At 33.5% G+C, this 18,375-nt stretch overlaps 1 protein-coding gene across 1 annotated transcript in view; it reads left to right on the plus strand.

The window, feature by feature from the left end:
• The window catches only part of EPHA6 (EPH receptor A6), an 872,902-nt gene extending 854,681 nt beyond the window's left edge, over positions 1-18,221 (plus strand). Inside the window, 2 exon segments of the mRNA XM_047722523.1 lie at positions 8,896-9,045; positions 10,338-18,221. Of these exon segments, the coding sequence (XP_047578479.1) occupies positions 8,896-9,045; positions 10,338-10,452 (265 nt within the window). The 3' untranslated portion in view covers positions 10,453-18,221.
• Positions 18,222-18,375: the final 154 nt, after the last annotated feature.

Here is an 18,375-nt window from a genome sequence, read left to right on the forward strand (position 1 = left end):
AATAAAGGGAAGATACATGGTATGAAGGATAGCAATTTAGCTAAAGGATTTGTGGTTTGTTTTATGCTTATAAAACTGTGGCACTGTCCATCCCCCAACTCCCAAAGCCCAGTCATCTGTCTCAGTGCCATGATGGATTAAAGGAACAAGACAGGGAGTAGAATTTCAATCTCTCCGCCCATTTATCTCTCAAGCAGGTAAAGGAGTTTAAGTGTGTAATCCACAGCAACTCCGATTAAACTCACCTGTACTCTTATTAGACTCTGGAGTCTCCCCAGCTTCCTGGGATTCCCTCACACTTCTGTACTGCATAACTCTCTCATCCACTAGGTCCCCATGGTTTTTATTCCACTCTAATTGCTTTTTTCTCAACAATTCACCTGAGAATCTTTTATCCTTTCTCTTGACAGAATAGTAAGAAGGGAAGAAATTAAGGCAACAAAGGGGGAATGAGGAAAGCTGTGAAACCCACAGCTCAATAATTTTATACTAGCATATTGGAAATTTTATAAATCTTGTATCTGCAATTTCTCCTCTCAAAAGACAGAACACCCAACAGGAAAAAAAAAAAAGAAAAAAAAAGCTGTTGGTCAGGGAAAGCTTTCATTGGAGCAGCTGTTCTGAATAATGCTGATGTTCTTGGGCCTGGCGCACTCCTGTGGGAATATTCAGAGAGCTCTGTTCAGTTCTTCTCTCTTACTCAAGAAAGTATGTGGATGTATAAGGGAACATAGCAATATTATAAGTATCATTTTAAATCTAATTGATTTAAAAAATAATTTGCAGGGGCGCCTGGGTGGCTCAGTTGGTTGAGCAACTGCCTTCTGCTCAGGTCATGATCAGCGACTTCCAGGATCGAGTCCAGCATCCGGCTCCCAGCTCCTTGGGGAGTCTGCTTCTCCCTCTGACCTTCTCCTCTCTCATGCTCTCTCTCACTCATTCTCTCTCAAATAAATAAAATCTTTAAAAAAAAATAATTTGCAGAAGTACCTTGTTAATATAGGTAGTCATCCTTTCATAAATGTGAATTTTGAACTACCTTCACTTTTATTCATTCAACAATGTTGCCTTATAACCTCCTTTTTAAAGTATTTGTAACTATCACATGGTGTACAGCCCCTGGGCGAAAAGGCCCACTTTGAAGCCAAGTCTATGTGGAGAATGACATCAGGAGCAGGGCCTGGCCATGACCTTCAAAACACCGCTCACTCCCTTTCCTCTGGCCCTCATGATAAATGCTATAGCTACTCTCAGTCCCAAGTCAAGCGTATCCCCCTGGTTCCCAGGGTCACATCTGAGGTCCAGTGGTTTAATAGTGTAAGGTAGATTAATGACTATATGAGTGTTCCTTTGCCCAGCCTGACCTTCCACACCCCACCCACGTTATTCTACACATTTATTCTCCAACCTCTTCAACTCTCACTCCTGATTCCTCCACACACTGAAGCACTAGGTTGAAGTCAGCTGGCCAGTGCCTTTTTGACCAGTGTGACCATTTAATGGGAAAATAATACTTTTCTCTAGTCTCTGCTGTAGATCCCCAGCACTGACAAAAACTTTTTTACAGATTATGGGCTCTTTGATGATATCAGCTTAAAAAGGGGCATCCAGTAATGGGCAGCAGTTGACCAGAAGGACAGTCCATGGTAGTCACCTGCTTCAGAAATCATACTTTGCCCAGGCCAAGACACTTAAGAATATTCTCACGACCCGTGGAGCCACAGTTAAGGATCTTAAAACATTTTAGCTTTTAGGAACTGGAACCACCACTTTCCTTAGTACACATAAATCTATTGTTGAACTTCCAACTACTTGGGTACCAGTAATGTGTGAATCATGAGGATAGGGAAAAGTTCAAACCAGTATCATAATTAAGAACCTCTCTGCTTTAGAAAACCACAAGTAAACGTTATAAGACTAAATGGTACTACCTCCTCCATCCAATTCATAAAGCACCTCTAATGCTGTCTTCTGAGGACAGGAACTTTCAACAACTGGATATGAATTTTTCCACTGATTTTGAGAAGATCTTGCTCAATGCTGTCTAGGCTACACATAATCAGCACTTGCCTGGTTGTTTATACCAGGTCATAGACGACTTGTTCTAATTTCTATAACTAGAAGTTTTAATGATATTTCCTATGAGAGAGAAATGAATGGCTAGCCAAAATCGGTGTAATTGATTGATTATCAAAACTCTGTGGAAGGAAGACAGAATATTAAATATTAATCAGGAAATAAGAAACTTCTACCTGTTAGATAATCTATACTTAATTCACAAGAGCTCTCGGCACAAGCTAATGATAATACTGATGTTAATACCCATACTAATACTGATAAAAATTCCAATATATATCATCAATAATAACTTTTATTGCCATTTGTTGAAAGCCTACTGTGTTTCAGTTATTGTACTAGGTACTTTTATCTATAAGGTCATTTAATCCTCCCTATTATTATCCTCACCCTTCAGATTAGGAAAGAGAAACTCAAAGAGTAAAGCAAGTAATTAGTGGATCAGACATTTTAACAAGGTCCACCAACTGCAAAGTCCTTGTTATTTCCACCACACAGTGTACAATCATGCAAAATGGCAAGGTTCTTCCCATTACGGCACTGTTTCAGAAATATGATTATAGGAAAAGTACATTTTTTTTAATATTTCCACATAGATTTTCTCTGGACTAATCAGACTTCCTGGATGGGGTATATTAAAATCCCAAAAAGAATTTGTAGTGGAGCACAGCCTGTTATTTTATGTTCTACTAAGCAAAACCAAGGAGATAGAGTATATGCCCTCATTCATGGGAATAAGTAGCAAACACATAGCCAATATATCCCCTCAACATCCTCCTACAATGTTCAGCCACTTGAACATTACTTGGGGGGGGGGGGAGTAGAAACTACAACAAAATAGAGAAATGAGGAAAATATGGCAGCGACACAGTTCCAGAATTACATCCTCAGGCATTTTATAGATTGAATTTTTCCAGTGCTGGCAAATATATGCTTTCCTTCTTTTTCCTTATTATGGCAGACATTACTAATCATCACAACACCCTTTCCCACTGAGCCCAGATGCTGCCATAGCATCCTTTTTAAGACCATATTTTGAGAACCACTGCCAATGAATTGTAGTTAGCATGTGATAAGAATCCATTTCTGTTCCTATATTATTTTCACACAAAAATAGACTTTCCTTGAGGTTCAGTGATCTGTCACCCTGCCTATAGGGACAATGAGCGAGGTACTCAGAATTATGGGAGACTTTTAAGCAATAATATTCCTACTCTGTGTCTATTCCTGTGTTCAAACACATCTAAAATTTTAAAATTGTCATTTCTTCTTACTTTCTGCTAGTTATCATCCTTATTATGGGAATTAAATAATCATATCAATTTAAAACACTTGAAGACTTACTGAAAATAAAAGGCTGATGAAAAATAATTCATTCTCCCTGTTTAACATTGTGGAGAGTCAGATGGTTTGGAACCATGAGATACTGCCCACAAGCATAAAACAGTCACAAAATATAGGAATGATTCTATGCATTTTAGATTTTATAGCATTTTGAGTAAAATTATACTTTAAAATTTTTTAAAGATTATCAAAATTCTTTTATTAATTTAAGTCATGTTCAAGATTATGTTCAAGTTTGCTATCCCACCTAACTATAGAGAGGACAAGGTTTTCTTTTTCATCTGATAAAATAAATTCTTCCTTCAAAGTTTAGGTAGATAATTTGTATATTATGTATGGATTAACTAAATAGTTTGAAGTGTAATCCCTGAGTTATGAGATCAGAAATGCAAGTGAAAGTGGTGATATTGAATAAGTTGAACACTGTTACTATTGTTCTAGATCCCTTCACCCTGGGTTACCTCACCCCACCTATAGCTGCCTCTCTCTCCACTCTGAAACCCACACAGGCAGGGATAAGCAAGCACCATCAATATGTACTTACTCTTCAATTTAAGGGAACTAAGTCAAAATGGATCATTCATCATGAGTCAGCCATTATGTCATGGACTGAACTTTTCTATACAGAATACTCAAGTCTAAATCATCACTTATTTAAAATTTCTATAAAACTTTCAGCATTGTGCTAAGGCCTACAGAAAATAGAAATATATGTTAAATATGGTCCCTGCCATCAGGGAATTTTAACTTAACCTTTTAAAAAAAATTCTTCTGTCTTATAGATTTTTCCGAAAGAAGTAATTTAACTGAAACAAAAAGATACATGCTATAAGACTGAGTAGTCATCTGTAATAAAAGAATATTGCTAGCCCCATAGGAGCCTAACTTCAGGGAATTAAATTATTAAGCATCAATATGTAGATCATTATATACTCATTTGATTAATATTTATGGATACTACTGAAACATGCAAATTATTAATAAATAACTGAAATAAAGGCAATGTAAAATAGAATGGATCTGTGCAGTTCTGCTAACCATGTATAACAGCTAGAGGGAAAAAGTTATGTTAGAGTCATAACAAGAGAAAAGCCTTTAAGCATGTGATGGTTTCATATTAAAACAAGATCTTACTAAGCAATAGTAATTCTCAAAGTATAACCTTTCTTGAATCATTTTTAATAAATCTATTATTATTATATTTGCATGATAAATATAAAACATGGAAAACTTTTGGAAATAAAAACCTTCTTGCTTTTTACTGGCAGTTTCCATATCTATTGATTATCTATGTAAAAACTTTCTAAATTAAAAGACTAGTACTGGGTCACCCAGGTGGTTCTGTCAGTGAAGCATCTGACTCTTGGTTTCTGCTCAGGTCATGATCTCAGGGTCCTGGGATCAAGCCCCACATGGGGCTCCGCACTCAGTGGAGAATTTGCTGGAGATTTTCTCTCTCTCTCTCTCTGCCCCGCACCCCCTGCAGGCATCCTCTCTCTCTAAAATAAATAAATAAATCTTAAAAAGAATAGTACTATTGTGAACTCAAAGGGCTCATTAGAGTAAAAAATTATTGGCTCTATCAGTGCTACTATTTTTATATACTTAGATGTATTACAAGTACATATTTATTGAACCTTAAACTGTGTCATTACCTATTCTACCTATATTCCAGCCCTCTCTCTAATCTAAATTGACCATCATTTATACATTTAGAATTGCCTAACTTTACCCCTTCCTCATTTTTCTGAGGGAAGTGGGAGACCCCTGACCTTCTGTTCTACAATATGTACTTTTTTTCAACATGAGCTGCAGATTTTGCTGTAAAGACATTTCTCAGGTGGGCAGCTCCCACTAATCACCAAAGAGCAGAAATTTCTATGTGCTCAGCAAATAGCAGACTGAATTTATCATTGTACATGGCTGATAAGAAAGGGCATTTATTGTTTATTAGGTAATATTCCAGAGAATTCATGTGAGGGTGATGGTACCCAGCCCTCAAAGCTGGAAAATAGCAGCATTTTTCAACTTCATTGTAAGATAAGGTGAAAGAAGAGTTATTGCGCAGTGGCTATGAACAATGAGGGGATCCTGACCTTACTAAATCACCTGCCAGTGCAGTGGTAGAAAGGCCAAAGAGTAACTAGGTTACTAAAGATGTGTGGAGAGAAAGGGAATTATGGTATTGAAACATTCTGGGAGCAAATAGTGCATGCTTTTCAACAGAGAAATAGACCACTTAAGCCATTTAGTATACAGAATGTCCTTCCATGACCTTTCTATACTTAGGACATAAAATTAGCAAATTACATTTCCTCTCACGGATTATATGAAATTGTGAACGCTCAAGAGTTATTCCAGAGTTATCTCAGGAGAGGAAAGTAGAAGTCACCTGACACTGTCTGTGCATCAAGTCTGGCATGGGAATATGAAGGGAAAGTCACTTAAATACATTCTTTTAATTTTGTTCAGTCAACAAACTTCTTTGACAAGTAATTAAAAGATATGGGAGCCACCTTGTTTTAAAATAGGACATTCAGTTTCCTAGCATGTGTGGCTTTATGTTAGTAAGCAAAAGAGTACCCTGATCATTTTGATATTTAAACTTAGTAAATTTACTATAGCAGCATTTCTTAAACTATGTTTTATAGAAACTAGTCAGATAATTTAGGAAAATAATGCAGATGCCATTGCTAATCTTCTTGTATGTTCACATTGTACATTAGAACAGTGAAGACTTGGAGAAATGCTCTAATTAAAAATCCTATTTAACTCTGTTTGCAGTGGATACCTTTATTAGTTTTTATTTTATATGAATTTTGCTTGTTTTATAATACTTATTGATATGACATCTCTAGGAAGCAACTAATATGGCAATAATAAAGTATTTATGATAGGTTTTCAATCTTTGGACATAACTAATCTTCATTAGGGTCAAATCATAAATCACTCCAATATTAATTTTTTTTAAAGGTTTTTATTTATTTATTTGACAGACAGAGATCACAAGTAGGCAGAGAGGCAGGCAGAGAGAGAGGAGGAAGCAGGCTCCCCGCCGAGCAGAGAGCCCGATGCGGGGCTCGATCCCAGGACCCTGGAATCATGACCTGAGCCGAAGGCAGAGGCTTTAACCCACTGAGCCACCCAGGCGCCCCAATCACTCCAATATTAATTTTAATGAATTGGCCCACAATCAAAATAGCATTGCAATTTATTGTATAAGAAAAAAAGCATGTAGCTTTTATCAGCCTCCCAAATTGGAAATATAGTAACAGAAATGAGTACTAGTAAAAAGGATACAAGTCACTGTTAAGAATACCGGACTTGGGGTGCCTGGGTGGCTCAGACAGTTAAGAATTACCGGACTCAATATGGACCACTATGTAGTCACAAGATACATGCATTTAATTTATGCAAATTTGAATTCTATGTTAAAAGCAAAACCCCTATTTTGTCCTCATTATCTCTCTTCATCTTCATCCCCATCTTCAACTAGACCCCAGTTTGGGAAAAGGGAAGTCAACATAACAATCAAAGGAAAACCAAAGAATGAACTCGAGGTCTTTAGTGGGGACTCTGTCCTAAAAAATTCCAAGTGACCTCTTTCAGAGTCTTCAAGAGTTGTACAATGTACAGGGCCTGATGATTTAAGGGTAATTTAAAGGATTTTTATGGGTAATTTTGATTATTAGAGGTTTTTATTTTTACCTTATGCACTAACCTTATAGCCTAACTCCCATTCTCATATATTTTTAACAAAACAATACCAGAGTTATACAACATGCATACTCCATTCTGTCTCACAATGGGGTTCTTCTTATTTCATGTGGTTCATATACTGTCATTCATATTCTAGTGTTCATACACTATCAGTTTCTAGTTAAAGTGAAATAGTTCATATATGAATGGTAAATATGATTATAATAAAATACTCCAAATACGAATGTTAAAACTATGGATCTAGTTAAGTCCCCATGGATTCTTTCCTTCTTTAATTTTATAAAAAATTAAAAGCAAAGTAAATGAAATTTGGATTAACCTTCTAACTTTTAATGGGAATATTTTTCATTACTTATAAAATACTGATTTAACTCAAATACCATCACAAAAAAAGGTTACTGCTCTACTATTTAATATAAACCCTAGACCTAATAACTTTTAATGATGTATATATTACCCTAGAAGACTACTAAAATGCTTATAAAAGCACTTTTACTGCCAGGTATTTTGTAAAACCATATAAAATATTTTTAACAATTTTCATGTATTTCTAGAAAGAGAATAATATAGTTTATTGCCAGAATCAGTTAAATATATAATTCTTAGTTAATTTACTATAGTTTCTAAGGTTACTTCTATGCTTATTCTATCTTTAGCTTATATAAAACTATTCTGTGTATATATGTATATATACACATATATAATGGATATATTTATGTATGAATACACACACATTTGCTAGCCTTCCCGAAATAATACCTTTATATTATTTTTATATTAAAAGTACAAAAATATGGGACTCCTGTTTGTAGTTCAGTTTGTTAAGTGTCCGATTCTTGATTTTGCCTTAGGTCATGATCTCAGGGTTGGGAGATTGAGTCCCATGTCGTGCTCTGTGCTGCGTGTGGAGCCTGCTTAGGATTCTCTCTCCCCTTCTGCCCCTTCCCCGCCTCCCAGCCTCTCAAAAAAGAAAAAAAAAAAACCTACAAAAATATCCCCAACTGCAATGCCCTTTGCATTAGATATTAGAAACAAAAATACAGATGTCTGTTTCACTTACGTTAAGATCCATTAATGCTGGATTCCCTTTTCTTGTTAACCCAAACTTGCATTGATTTTGCTTTGTTTTGTGCCATATTATATCTGTGCTTTGGGCTGTTTTACTCTAGGCTTGAATATTTGTAAATCTTATTCATGCCACTGAGCTCTGTAATGGCAGAGATTATTTTTTAATAAATAATAAATTCTTGTTGAATGTTTGAGAATCAATAAATGGAGGCTTGATCAATGAATTCACTGTGAAAAGGAGAAAGGACTGTCATAGCAAATGTAAAAAAGGCAAAAGAGCAAGGATTTGGTGACAGGTTAGAAAGTATAAGAGTAAACAGCCTATGGCTACTAACTGTCCTTTGGGGATGAGGACTGGGCTATTCCTCAGGTTTGAAAACACAATTTTATACAAGAGGAAAAAGTAAATAGCAGTTCATAAGATGTGGGTTTTCTCAAGCTATATCTAGTATAAAACCTAGTTAGTAGCAAAAAAGCAGAAAAAGACAAAGTGATAAGTGAAACTGACCAGATAAAAGTGGCTGATTTGAATGTAATGGAAAATTAGAGATTATTTTTTAATGGAGTATGAAAACATTAGAGGCAAGGATATTGTAAAAGGAAAAAAAGGGACTTGGGTATTTTTTGCTGTCTCTGACTTTTAAATGGTCTCCATGGTTTTTTGTTTGTTTGTTTGTTTTCTTGTAGAATGCCAGAATCCCCTGGTGAAGTTCCGGAATATCCTTTGTTTGTCACAGTTGGTGAATGGCTGGATTCTATAAAGATGGGGCAATATAAAAATAACTTCATGGCAGCAGGGTTTACGACTTTTGACCTAATTTCAAGAATGAGCATTGAGTAAGTGGTCCTGGGTTTATTATTATGCTTAGCAGTCCAATCAAGGTGTTACAAATTCAAATACAAGATCAAAACATCATGATTCAACTACATTTCCTAATGCTAGTATGGCATTTCCACATCTTTCCTCACCATTTCTGATTATCATTCTAGTGGTAATTGGACATTACACTTTTAACTATTTTCCTTTGGAAGAATATGTTTAATTCAAATAGCTATTTTAAAAATTTGTAAATGCTTTCTGAAATGCATATTACTCTCATTCACATCCTAGACTACATCAGCACAGTTTACCTAGGCAAATTACTTATGACTCACATATACTAATCTTGCATAATCAATTCCTATTACCTTCATCAAATGTAGTAATTGCAGTAGTACATTATCATCATGTAATTTCAGAGCTCCTTATCTATATTATACAAGTTGGACATTTTTCCATTGTCTGAAAAATTATTCCTTGCCTGGGTGCAGTAAAATGTTCTTATTCCTTGACTGGGTGCAGTAAAACATGTGCTTAAGAGGTAGATACTAAAACTAGTTGGTTGAATCATACGAAATTGCCATTAGTTTGAAACAGTAATGGCAACTTATATAGTTCAACATAATACAAGAACATTTTTTTCAGATTATTTAATGACCATAGGGCTCAGATACAGTCCACAATATATCTTCTACCCTATATATTATTTTGCTAACACTGTTGAAAATTTTTATCATTATCTAAATTGTACAATTTAGATAATGATAAAAATTTTCAACAGTGTTAACTGGGGCACCTGGGTGGCTTGGTTGGTTAAGCATCCAGCTCTTGATTTCAGCTCACGTCATGATCTCAGGGTCATGAGATCGAGCCCCATGGTGGGCTCCGCACTCAGCAGGGTGCCTGAGATTCTCTCCCTCTCCCTCTGCCCCTCCTCTCTCTCTGTCTCTCTAAAATAAATACATAAATCTTTTAAAAATTGTATTCCCTTTAGATCTATGGAATGTCTGAACATTACGCTGGTAACTGAATGTGAAATTTTCCTTTGTATCCTTAAATTTGAGGTAGACCTGATACATTATCTGACACCAGGGAGAAGAAAAATGTAACTGTTCACCTGTATCTCTGCTTAAACTCTCATTTTACCAGCTATATAATTTTTGTTAAACTCATAAGCAAATCTGACATGGAACATACTTACCATATGTAAATCTTCATTTCCTATTGCCTTGTACTTACCAGATCTAAATATTCATATTCTCTCTCCTCCCCTCCCACCCCCATCTCTACATCTTTTTCTCTCTCACAGTGATATTAGAAGAATTGGAGTCCTACTCATTGGACACCAGAGACGGATAGTCAGCAGTATACAGACCTTACGTTTACAAATGATGCATATACAGGAGAAAGGATTTCATGTATGAAAGTACTACAAGCACTTGTGTTTTGTGCCTCAGCATTTCTAAAATGAAAGATATCCTCTCTACTACCCTCTCTTCTGATTCTCCAAACATCACTTCATAAACTGCAGTCTCCTGTTCAGACTATGGGCACGTACCTTTTGTTTATGCTTCCAACCTAGATTTTAAAATTATGCCTCATAGCTCCTCTCTGAATAATCTGCAAATAAAACCCCGGCCCACCTCAGATTATCACTACACAATGGTAAATAACTCAGCATGGATGTGTAACTTTGTACAACAGTATTTGGAAAGTGTTCACGAACTTTACCCAAAGGAATTTGCCCAGGTGTGGCTTCCTTAATGATGTATTTAGAGTTTGATGGTAGATGAAAAAGAAATAGTTGACATTTCTTTCATGTTTTGTGATCAAGTAGCTTCCAAACTGACATGAATATTTTTAGATAATTATATTCAACTCTATGGATCATATTGTTATTTATTTGTATGTGTATTTATTTGTATTATATTTCTTTAACTATTGATGCCTGATGTTAGAATTATTGGCAGAAATAACCAGTGATGTCATTTGGTGAATTCTTGTCAGGTGTGACTGCACTAAGGAGGAGATTATCAGAGAGGGAGAGGGAGAAACATACTGTGCTTTTCAATCTTCTAAGTCTGGGTTTGTTTATTTTTTTTTAATTGACTTTATAGTGTCCTACATATTTCATAGTAAGTGGTAGTTTAGAGGCTTTTCCCTTCTAAGTTTTGCTAACTATAGTATATTTCTCTCCAACCTTATGAAGATCACCCCAAAAAGGTTAAGAGTGAGACCAGTTTTTGAAAGGATTTCATAGAGTGAAGCATGAAATAAAACCATGTCTATTCCCTTGGTTCACCTTCACAAGTTTGCAAAAGCAGTTATCAAAGCACTGAGAAAATTAGTTTTTTCAGTAGAATTGCTTTGAATAAAAGATCTAAGATTATCACCTTAGACAATGTAAAAAGAGTAATTAATTTAGTTTAAACACAGTTTTATGATAGCTATATGGTGGTCCCCAAAATAAACATATCTAGCTGCCTGCCTACTATTGGTGCATTTTGCAAGTTTAAGAATTTTTATATTTTGTTCCTAAAGTATAAGTTACATGAATATGCTGAGCTGTTTTCCAAACCTTTCAAGAGACAAGTATGCCACTGCATGTTCCAAAGAGGATATGAACAGACCTAACATATGAGCATATATAAATTGTGTGTCAACCTAGACCCATAACACAATAACATAAAAATGTGAACACAGCTAGAGTATGTTGTCATAATTGTCTCAGAGGCTGCAAAAAAAAGGCAAATGTATTTTTCAGTGAAGTAAGCTGAGTCAGTTTATCAAAACAGTGCTACCTTATGAGTGAGTTCAATTGTAAAATCAGCTGTTGACTGTGAAAATACAGAATGGCTCCTGTGCTGAGTTTGGAAGAGTAGGGAAGATGTGTTGAGAGAGAGAGATTTTAAAAATAGCAGGCTGTCTAAAGATGCTTATTTAATAAATCGGTTTTTCGTTAAGATGTAAAGGTGCCCAACCCACTTTCTCCAGTTCCCACCTAAATCACCATTTTTGGTAATAGCAGCTGTCTTGCTATTAAAGGAGACGCACTTTCTTTTATTCTTTTAGGTTTGTTGATTGTCCCATTAGACTAGAGCCTTCCACATACATTCTTTTGCTGATTTATCTCCTGACTTTTGTCTACCACAGCTTAATTTTTTCTCATTTCAAAAAAAAAAAAAGTTGTATAAAGCTAGAAGGAAGAGTCTTTAAAGTATTCCTTAAAGTATACTAAAAAAGAAAAAAAGTGAGAAATGCATCACTTTTTAAGTAAGTGTGTCCGAAATAGCTAGCAACGTTTTCTAGCCACCATGTGCATGGTCACGCATCACTCATACACTATCTGCAGTTTGCTTGATACATTTACACAAATCTGGTTACATGTAGAGGAAATATAAAATTTCCACATTTACCTATCTTCAAATATATATTAAATAAGAACAGATATAAAACAGATTAAATTTATTAATCATATATATTTATTTTTATAATACAACAAAAAAGTATTTAGAAAAATAAGGAATAGAATAATTATGGTCTTCCATAGGACTCTGTCAGCAACATCTGTATACTTTGTTGAAATAAATTCTATAAAGTATTTAAACTTCTATGAGATGGGCATTCACTACTTGCAAGATTAAAGTTCACAGTTAAGAATTTTTTTCTTAACGAATATAGAGATCTTTTTCTATATCTGATTAATTTATATTTCTTTTTTTCTTCCCTAATACCTTTCTACAGTATTATAAAACTCCCTTTCCTCTTTGTCCCTTACCCCAAATGCTCTTTAAAATTTCTTTATAATTACATTTATATTTTTCAGAACTGTAAACATGATAATCTTACATGTAATTTTGAACCTCCTCATGGTCAGAGATGTTGTGTGCGCACATGGTTGAAATATTTGTGCACGATTAAGCAGAAACATTAAAAAAAACAAAGGTATCTATTTCTTAATTGCCTACCATTCACAGACCCCTGATCCCAAGGATATTATAAGATCCAGATATACTAACAGTTAAATTGCCAAATTTATTTGGAAATTTTACGTGAAATATTTTGAGACTTACTAGTGCACATATTTAGTAATTAACACTGTTTAAAATGCTTAAGTATAGACCTTAATTCTAGGAAGAAAATTAGTAACTTACATAAATCACAGCCTTCAGTAATGATTTTTGATAACTTCAATATGCATATACATTCATGTACCTACTTTATTTTAAATTTTCTAATCTATACTACTGAGGAGCTTTTTGGATTTTGTAAATCAAACAGTTGAAGAAACCATTTTCATTTTATTTCCTGGGTGGTCATTTTCCAGTCTATAATCAACTCATTATTCCATAGTATAAGGCATATTTGGGAAAAATATGTAAAAACAATGCACAATCAAGAAGAGAGATTAGGTATGTAAATCATTAAAAAAGCAATCAGAAATTGCAAAGCTCTTGGCTTAACAAGAATAAAAAAATTACAGCACTTTTGCACTGAGTTATCTTATAGCTGTTGATAAAAAGTTATGCATGCCATAATAAAAAAAAAAGATTTGTATACCTGAGTACTCTGCATTATACTTTAAAATCTATCCAGCTATCACCTGAATTAAACAGCCTTCTAACTACAGTTCTAAGATCTATCGTAGTCCTCAAAGGGAAAACAAATCCAAATTCAATTCTTGAAAAGCAAAGTCTTTACAAAAGTTCTTCTGAAGAGGTGGTGAAGAATTAATCTTAACCATACTGCTTAAAAAATCAGTTTTTTTATATCTTTTCCCTACTGAATTTCTACTTTATAAATCATTCAGTTAACTCTCTTATTCCAAATTTTTCACCAACATTAGGTTTAGTTTTTCTGTTCCTTCATTAAATTTTCTAAAACTTCCTTCCTCACCCTCTCTGGTTTTCTCTCTTTATTCCTCCATCCCATCTCGTTTCCCTTCTCAGCTTCTATCATTCTACCCTGATCCCTACTGACAAAAGAGCATAGAAAATCTAAAAAAAAATCTTACCACTCTCCTTTAGAAGAGGCCAAAGATGGAGGGAAGAAGGGAATGTTGCAGAACTCATACATTAGTATTTTAGGCCCCACCACATAAATAGGAGCATTGGCACTCACAGAAAAGGAATGAACTCCGGCTTTTTATTAACTGGGAATTAAGTGCTTTGGAAAGTAATTTCAAAATGGATAATGAAGATCCTTTTCTATAGCTTTAGGTAAGGAAATTTATTATTAATTTTTAAAAATTTGTATTTTAAGAATCAAAAACTATTATCAGTTTATAGTTGGTGTACATGTACATATAACAGAGACTAGAAGGAAATATATCACTTCTTTTAATATCATCAGCTTAGCTTTTCCAAGCTTAAAGATTCCATTTAGTAGAAAAGACTCATATCACTTCATGTTCAATCCAAAAATATTCTGATGCTTTTTATATGAAGACTCCAAAAGGTAGAGGAATACACTGAGTCAAATTGATATTAGTCTCTTATTTGGACACCGGGCACTGAATCACCTAACTTCTGGTTTTTATGATTAACATTTCAGCAACTTTCAACCTTTATAATGGTCAGTAAAGACAGTATAAACTTTATTTAGTTCAATTTAACAAATACCTGTGAAGTGTCTCCTACACACATAAGATTTTTATGGCAAAGATGAGTTCGGCTATACTGTCCTTACCTTCAAAATAACTCTTAAGCTTAAAACTTAGAGATTGGAGCCTATTTGCTATGTTTCCTGTGATTGCCAAGTCACTAAGGGCCAGCTCTTTCCATAGAATAAAAATACATTAAATAAATTAATAAGGTATTGTCCAGTGTGAACTGGGTTTGCAATCTTTATGGGACGAAATTTATTTTGCACCTCAAATTCTTATAGAACACCCCCCACTTCCTCTAGCAGTGAGGAGCATACTTGGAGAATTCTCTTAAGACAATCTCTCTTTAGGAGTCAGATTTTTCTTGTCAAGGGGCAAACTTTTCCGTTCGTGCATAGATTCACTACCTCAAATTTGCCTCCAGTTAGGAAACATTAGCCTTTTTTCAAAACAACTCTGGAACCATTTCTTGCCCAGGTCAATTCACTGGTGTTAGTAAACATAATAGTAATTATGAACCTGCAATAGTTGCATAAAATTCTTTCAAACATGATACATATAACAAGAGAAAGAGATGATTACTCATGCCTAGATCTAACATATTACTAGATGAAATAAAGGAAAGGAAAAATCTTAAGTTGCAGAGGCATAAATAAGCCCACTTCCTCTTATTGTTTCCTTAAAAAACAAAATATTAGTCAGGTATTTCAAAGATTTCACAGGATAAAAATGAATCTTGTATGTTATATGGGATGTAACACTTCCAGGGTAAAAAGGTCAACAGATCCGAAGATACAGGTCATCAAAATATAACTCTAATCCTCTTTCTTCTGATAATTAGCTTTGAATTTCAAGTTAATGATGGGTTTATATAAATGTATAAAAAAAGGATGTTTACATCTTAATTGAAAGATTTGGGGGGCACCTGGGTGGCTCAGTAGGTCAAGTGTCCGACTTTTGATCTCAGCTCAAGTCTTGATCTCAGGGTTGTGAGTTCAAATCCCATGTTGGGCTCCATGTTAGGCATGGAGCCTACTTAAAAAAAAAAAAAACAAAAAAAACTTGGGTTCTTTGCTTTTAATTCAAAGCAAAAATTGGTTGGTTGGCATTTGCTTTTTTAGGATTTTAGAATATATTTAAAAGTCTACCTTTGAATCAATGTTGATTCAAAATTACTGAATTTTAAAAATGAAACAAAAATAATATGAAGAAAATTTTTCATTTACTAAGGGTAGCAAAGCACTACCAAAAGAATATGAAGTTCATCTTTCAAAAAAAATCTGGCAAATACAAAGTTTTGTGTATCTCTTAGTGATACCAAATCACTTCCATTATATTATATTTTTGCACTTTCCCACTGAAAGAAGTTTCTTTCTAAACAAAACAAAGAAAGGTTCTCACTTGAGTTTCCATACCATGCTGGTTAACTACAGTACCAGATCTCTATATCATTAAGAGAACTTTTGATTTGTTTCATTTAAGAGGGAAAATCTCAAGGAAGAATTCCACTCTCTTTAGACATACCTAATTCATCTTTAAGAATAACAAAGGCATTACAGGAAAACTAAATGACAGATGAGTATGAAAGATAGTTCTTAAATGTGATATAAAGAAGTGGTTCCTACTTTTGATTAGAATATGAAGTACAGATTAACAACACAATTTCCTGGAGTTGTAAATTAGAAAGGTATCAAACTCAGTGAAAAATCTTCTCTCAAGTAAAGCTCTTTGCTTACCTATATTTTTCCATTATTTTTAACCTCTGGATATCTATTTTGTTATAAGAAACTCACTTTTGGTTAAGATAATAAGTTATCCACTCAAATAATAAATCAGAGCAACTGAGATATGACTTTAGAGTATTCTACAAAATAACAAAAGAAGAACAACCTACTTCAGGATTCCTATTTAGTTAGCCCAGTCTCTAGCTCATTAGCCCTCATTGAAGCGAAAACTGTCTTTATTCCAAAATGATATATTATCATAAAGAAAAATTCAAGGTACAAGAGCCTTCATTTTTCATATATCCAAAATTTATATTTAGGCATTATTAACTTTGAAGATAGATGTCTTTGTTTTCATACTTAAATATGAGCTTACATGCAAGCAATATCGATGTAAACATTTCTATGAGTTTTGCCACATTTATAGATCATCATCCTCAGAACAGTCTTCATTTGCCTGTGTTCTAGAAAAACCAAATATCATTTAACTTTTTGAAATCATGATAGATGGAATGAATAGTACTAAATCAGAAAGATGAGTAAACAATGCACTTACAAGATTTTTACCTAATTTAAAATGTCCTCTTCTATTGCCTTTATAATAAATTAAATCTCTCTTCTACATTTAGTAATTTGTAGAATGAAATGTATGCATTAGCTAGAAATTGCTTTTGTTAAATTTTTATTTAAACACATCTTCACTCAGAAGCTAGAATATAATTCATTCTGTTAGCTCATTTCTCATGCAAAGTAGTAACTTTTGCTCTCTTTAGAATTATTTACCCAGTAATATCATTATTTAAGTTGTAATAAAATTTTTCTTTGTACATGCTTTACTTACTGCCACATATTTTTATCTTTGAAATAAATCTGCTTAAAATTGTGATCTTTAGAAGCTCTATGACAAAATCAATGGCTACTCATTTGCTAACATTTATAACTGAATGAGCTATTTTTTCTGTCCATGTGATTGATGTGAGCATTGTTAAATCTAACATTTGAATATTCATTGGTATTTTATCTAAAGCTATTATTTCAATATCTTTAAACTATCTTTAAAATAGTACTGAATTCCATAGACAATATGACAGTAAACAATGATTGGGGATTTTTTAAATTCCTGCACTGCTTGAAAAATAAGGTTTAATGTGCATAAATGTTTATCATTGAGGTTCTTAATTTTCTTTAATGTGATGTTCCCACATCATACACGTTCAAAGAAAATTATATTAATATATCTATACAACGCAAAAAACCATCTTCTTACAAGTTTTCATATAATTTGAGGTTTTTTTAGGCCTCTAAGAGAAAAAAATGTGAAATAGGAGCATTTTAAAATTTTTTTTGGTAAGGCATAATATTTGAGCAGTCCTAACAAATATGAATGAGTAACATTTGACTTTAAAGATTACTATATGTGCTTTATTTCTGATACATTATTAATCCCTTTCTTAATCACATCCCATCTTAGATTGTTTCTTTGAAAATCTGAATAACTTCAGGATATAAATATCTATGGATATTTTTTATAAACCATACTTGGGTTTAATTTTATATTCAGTACAAATTTTGACAGCTTAATTTTTATTTTAATAGTTTCTTAACGTTTCTTAAAATGTTGGTTAAGTTATACCTTCTATAATAACCTTATTTTTTAAAACTCAGAGGCAGAGCATTAATGCAGAACTTGGAAACAGACCAATTTCCATTAAAATTGAGGAAAAGACAAAAGGCTAATACAAACAGAAGGTTTTTTTTGTTAAAATTATTAATTACCACATTAAAAAAAACTATCAGAAAAGAGTGATCAAAAGTTTTGTCATACTTCTATTTTGGTAATTTTGAAACTAAAATGCATTTTGAAGATGGGAATCTCTAATTTAAATAAATCTACTAATATTTGTTAAAATATATAATGATACATAAAATCAGAAATTTTGCCAAAATATCAAAAATAGAAATTTATTTTTAAAAAATGTATTAATAAACCAAATGATCACAATTATTAACATTTCCAT

The sequence above is a fragment of the Lutra lutra genome, chromosome 1, assembly GCF_902655055.1.
Source record: "Lutra lutra chromosome 1, mLutLut1.2, whole genome shotgun sequence".
In the NCBI taxonomy this organism is placed as follows: Eukaryota; Metazoa; Chordata; class Mammalia; order Carnivora; family Mustelidae; genus Lutra; species Lutra lutra.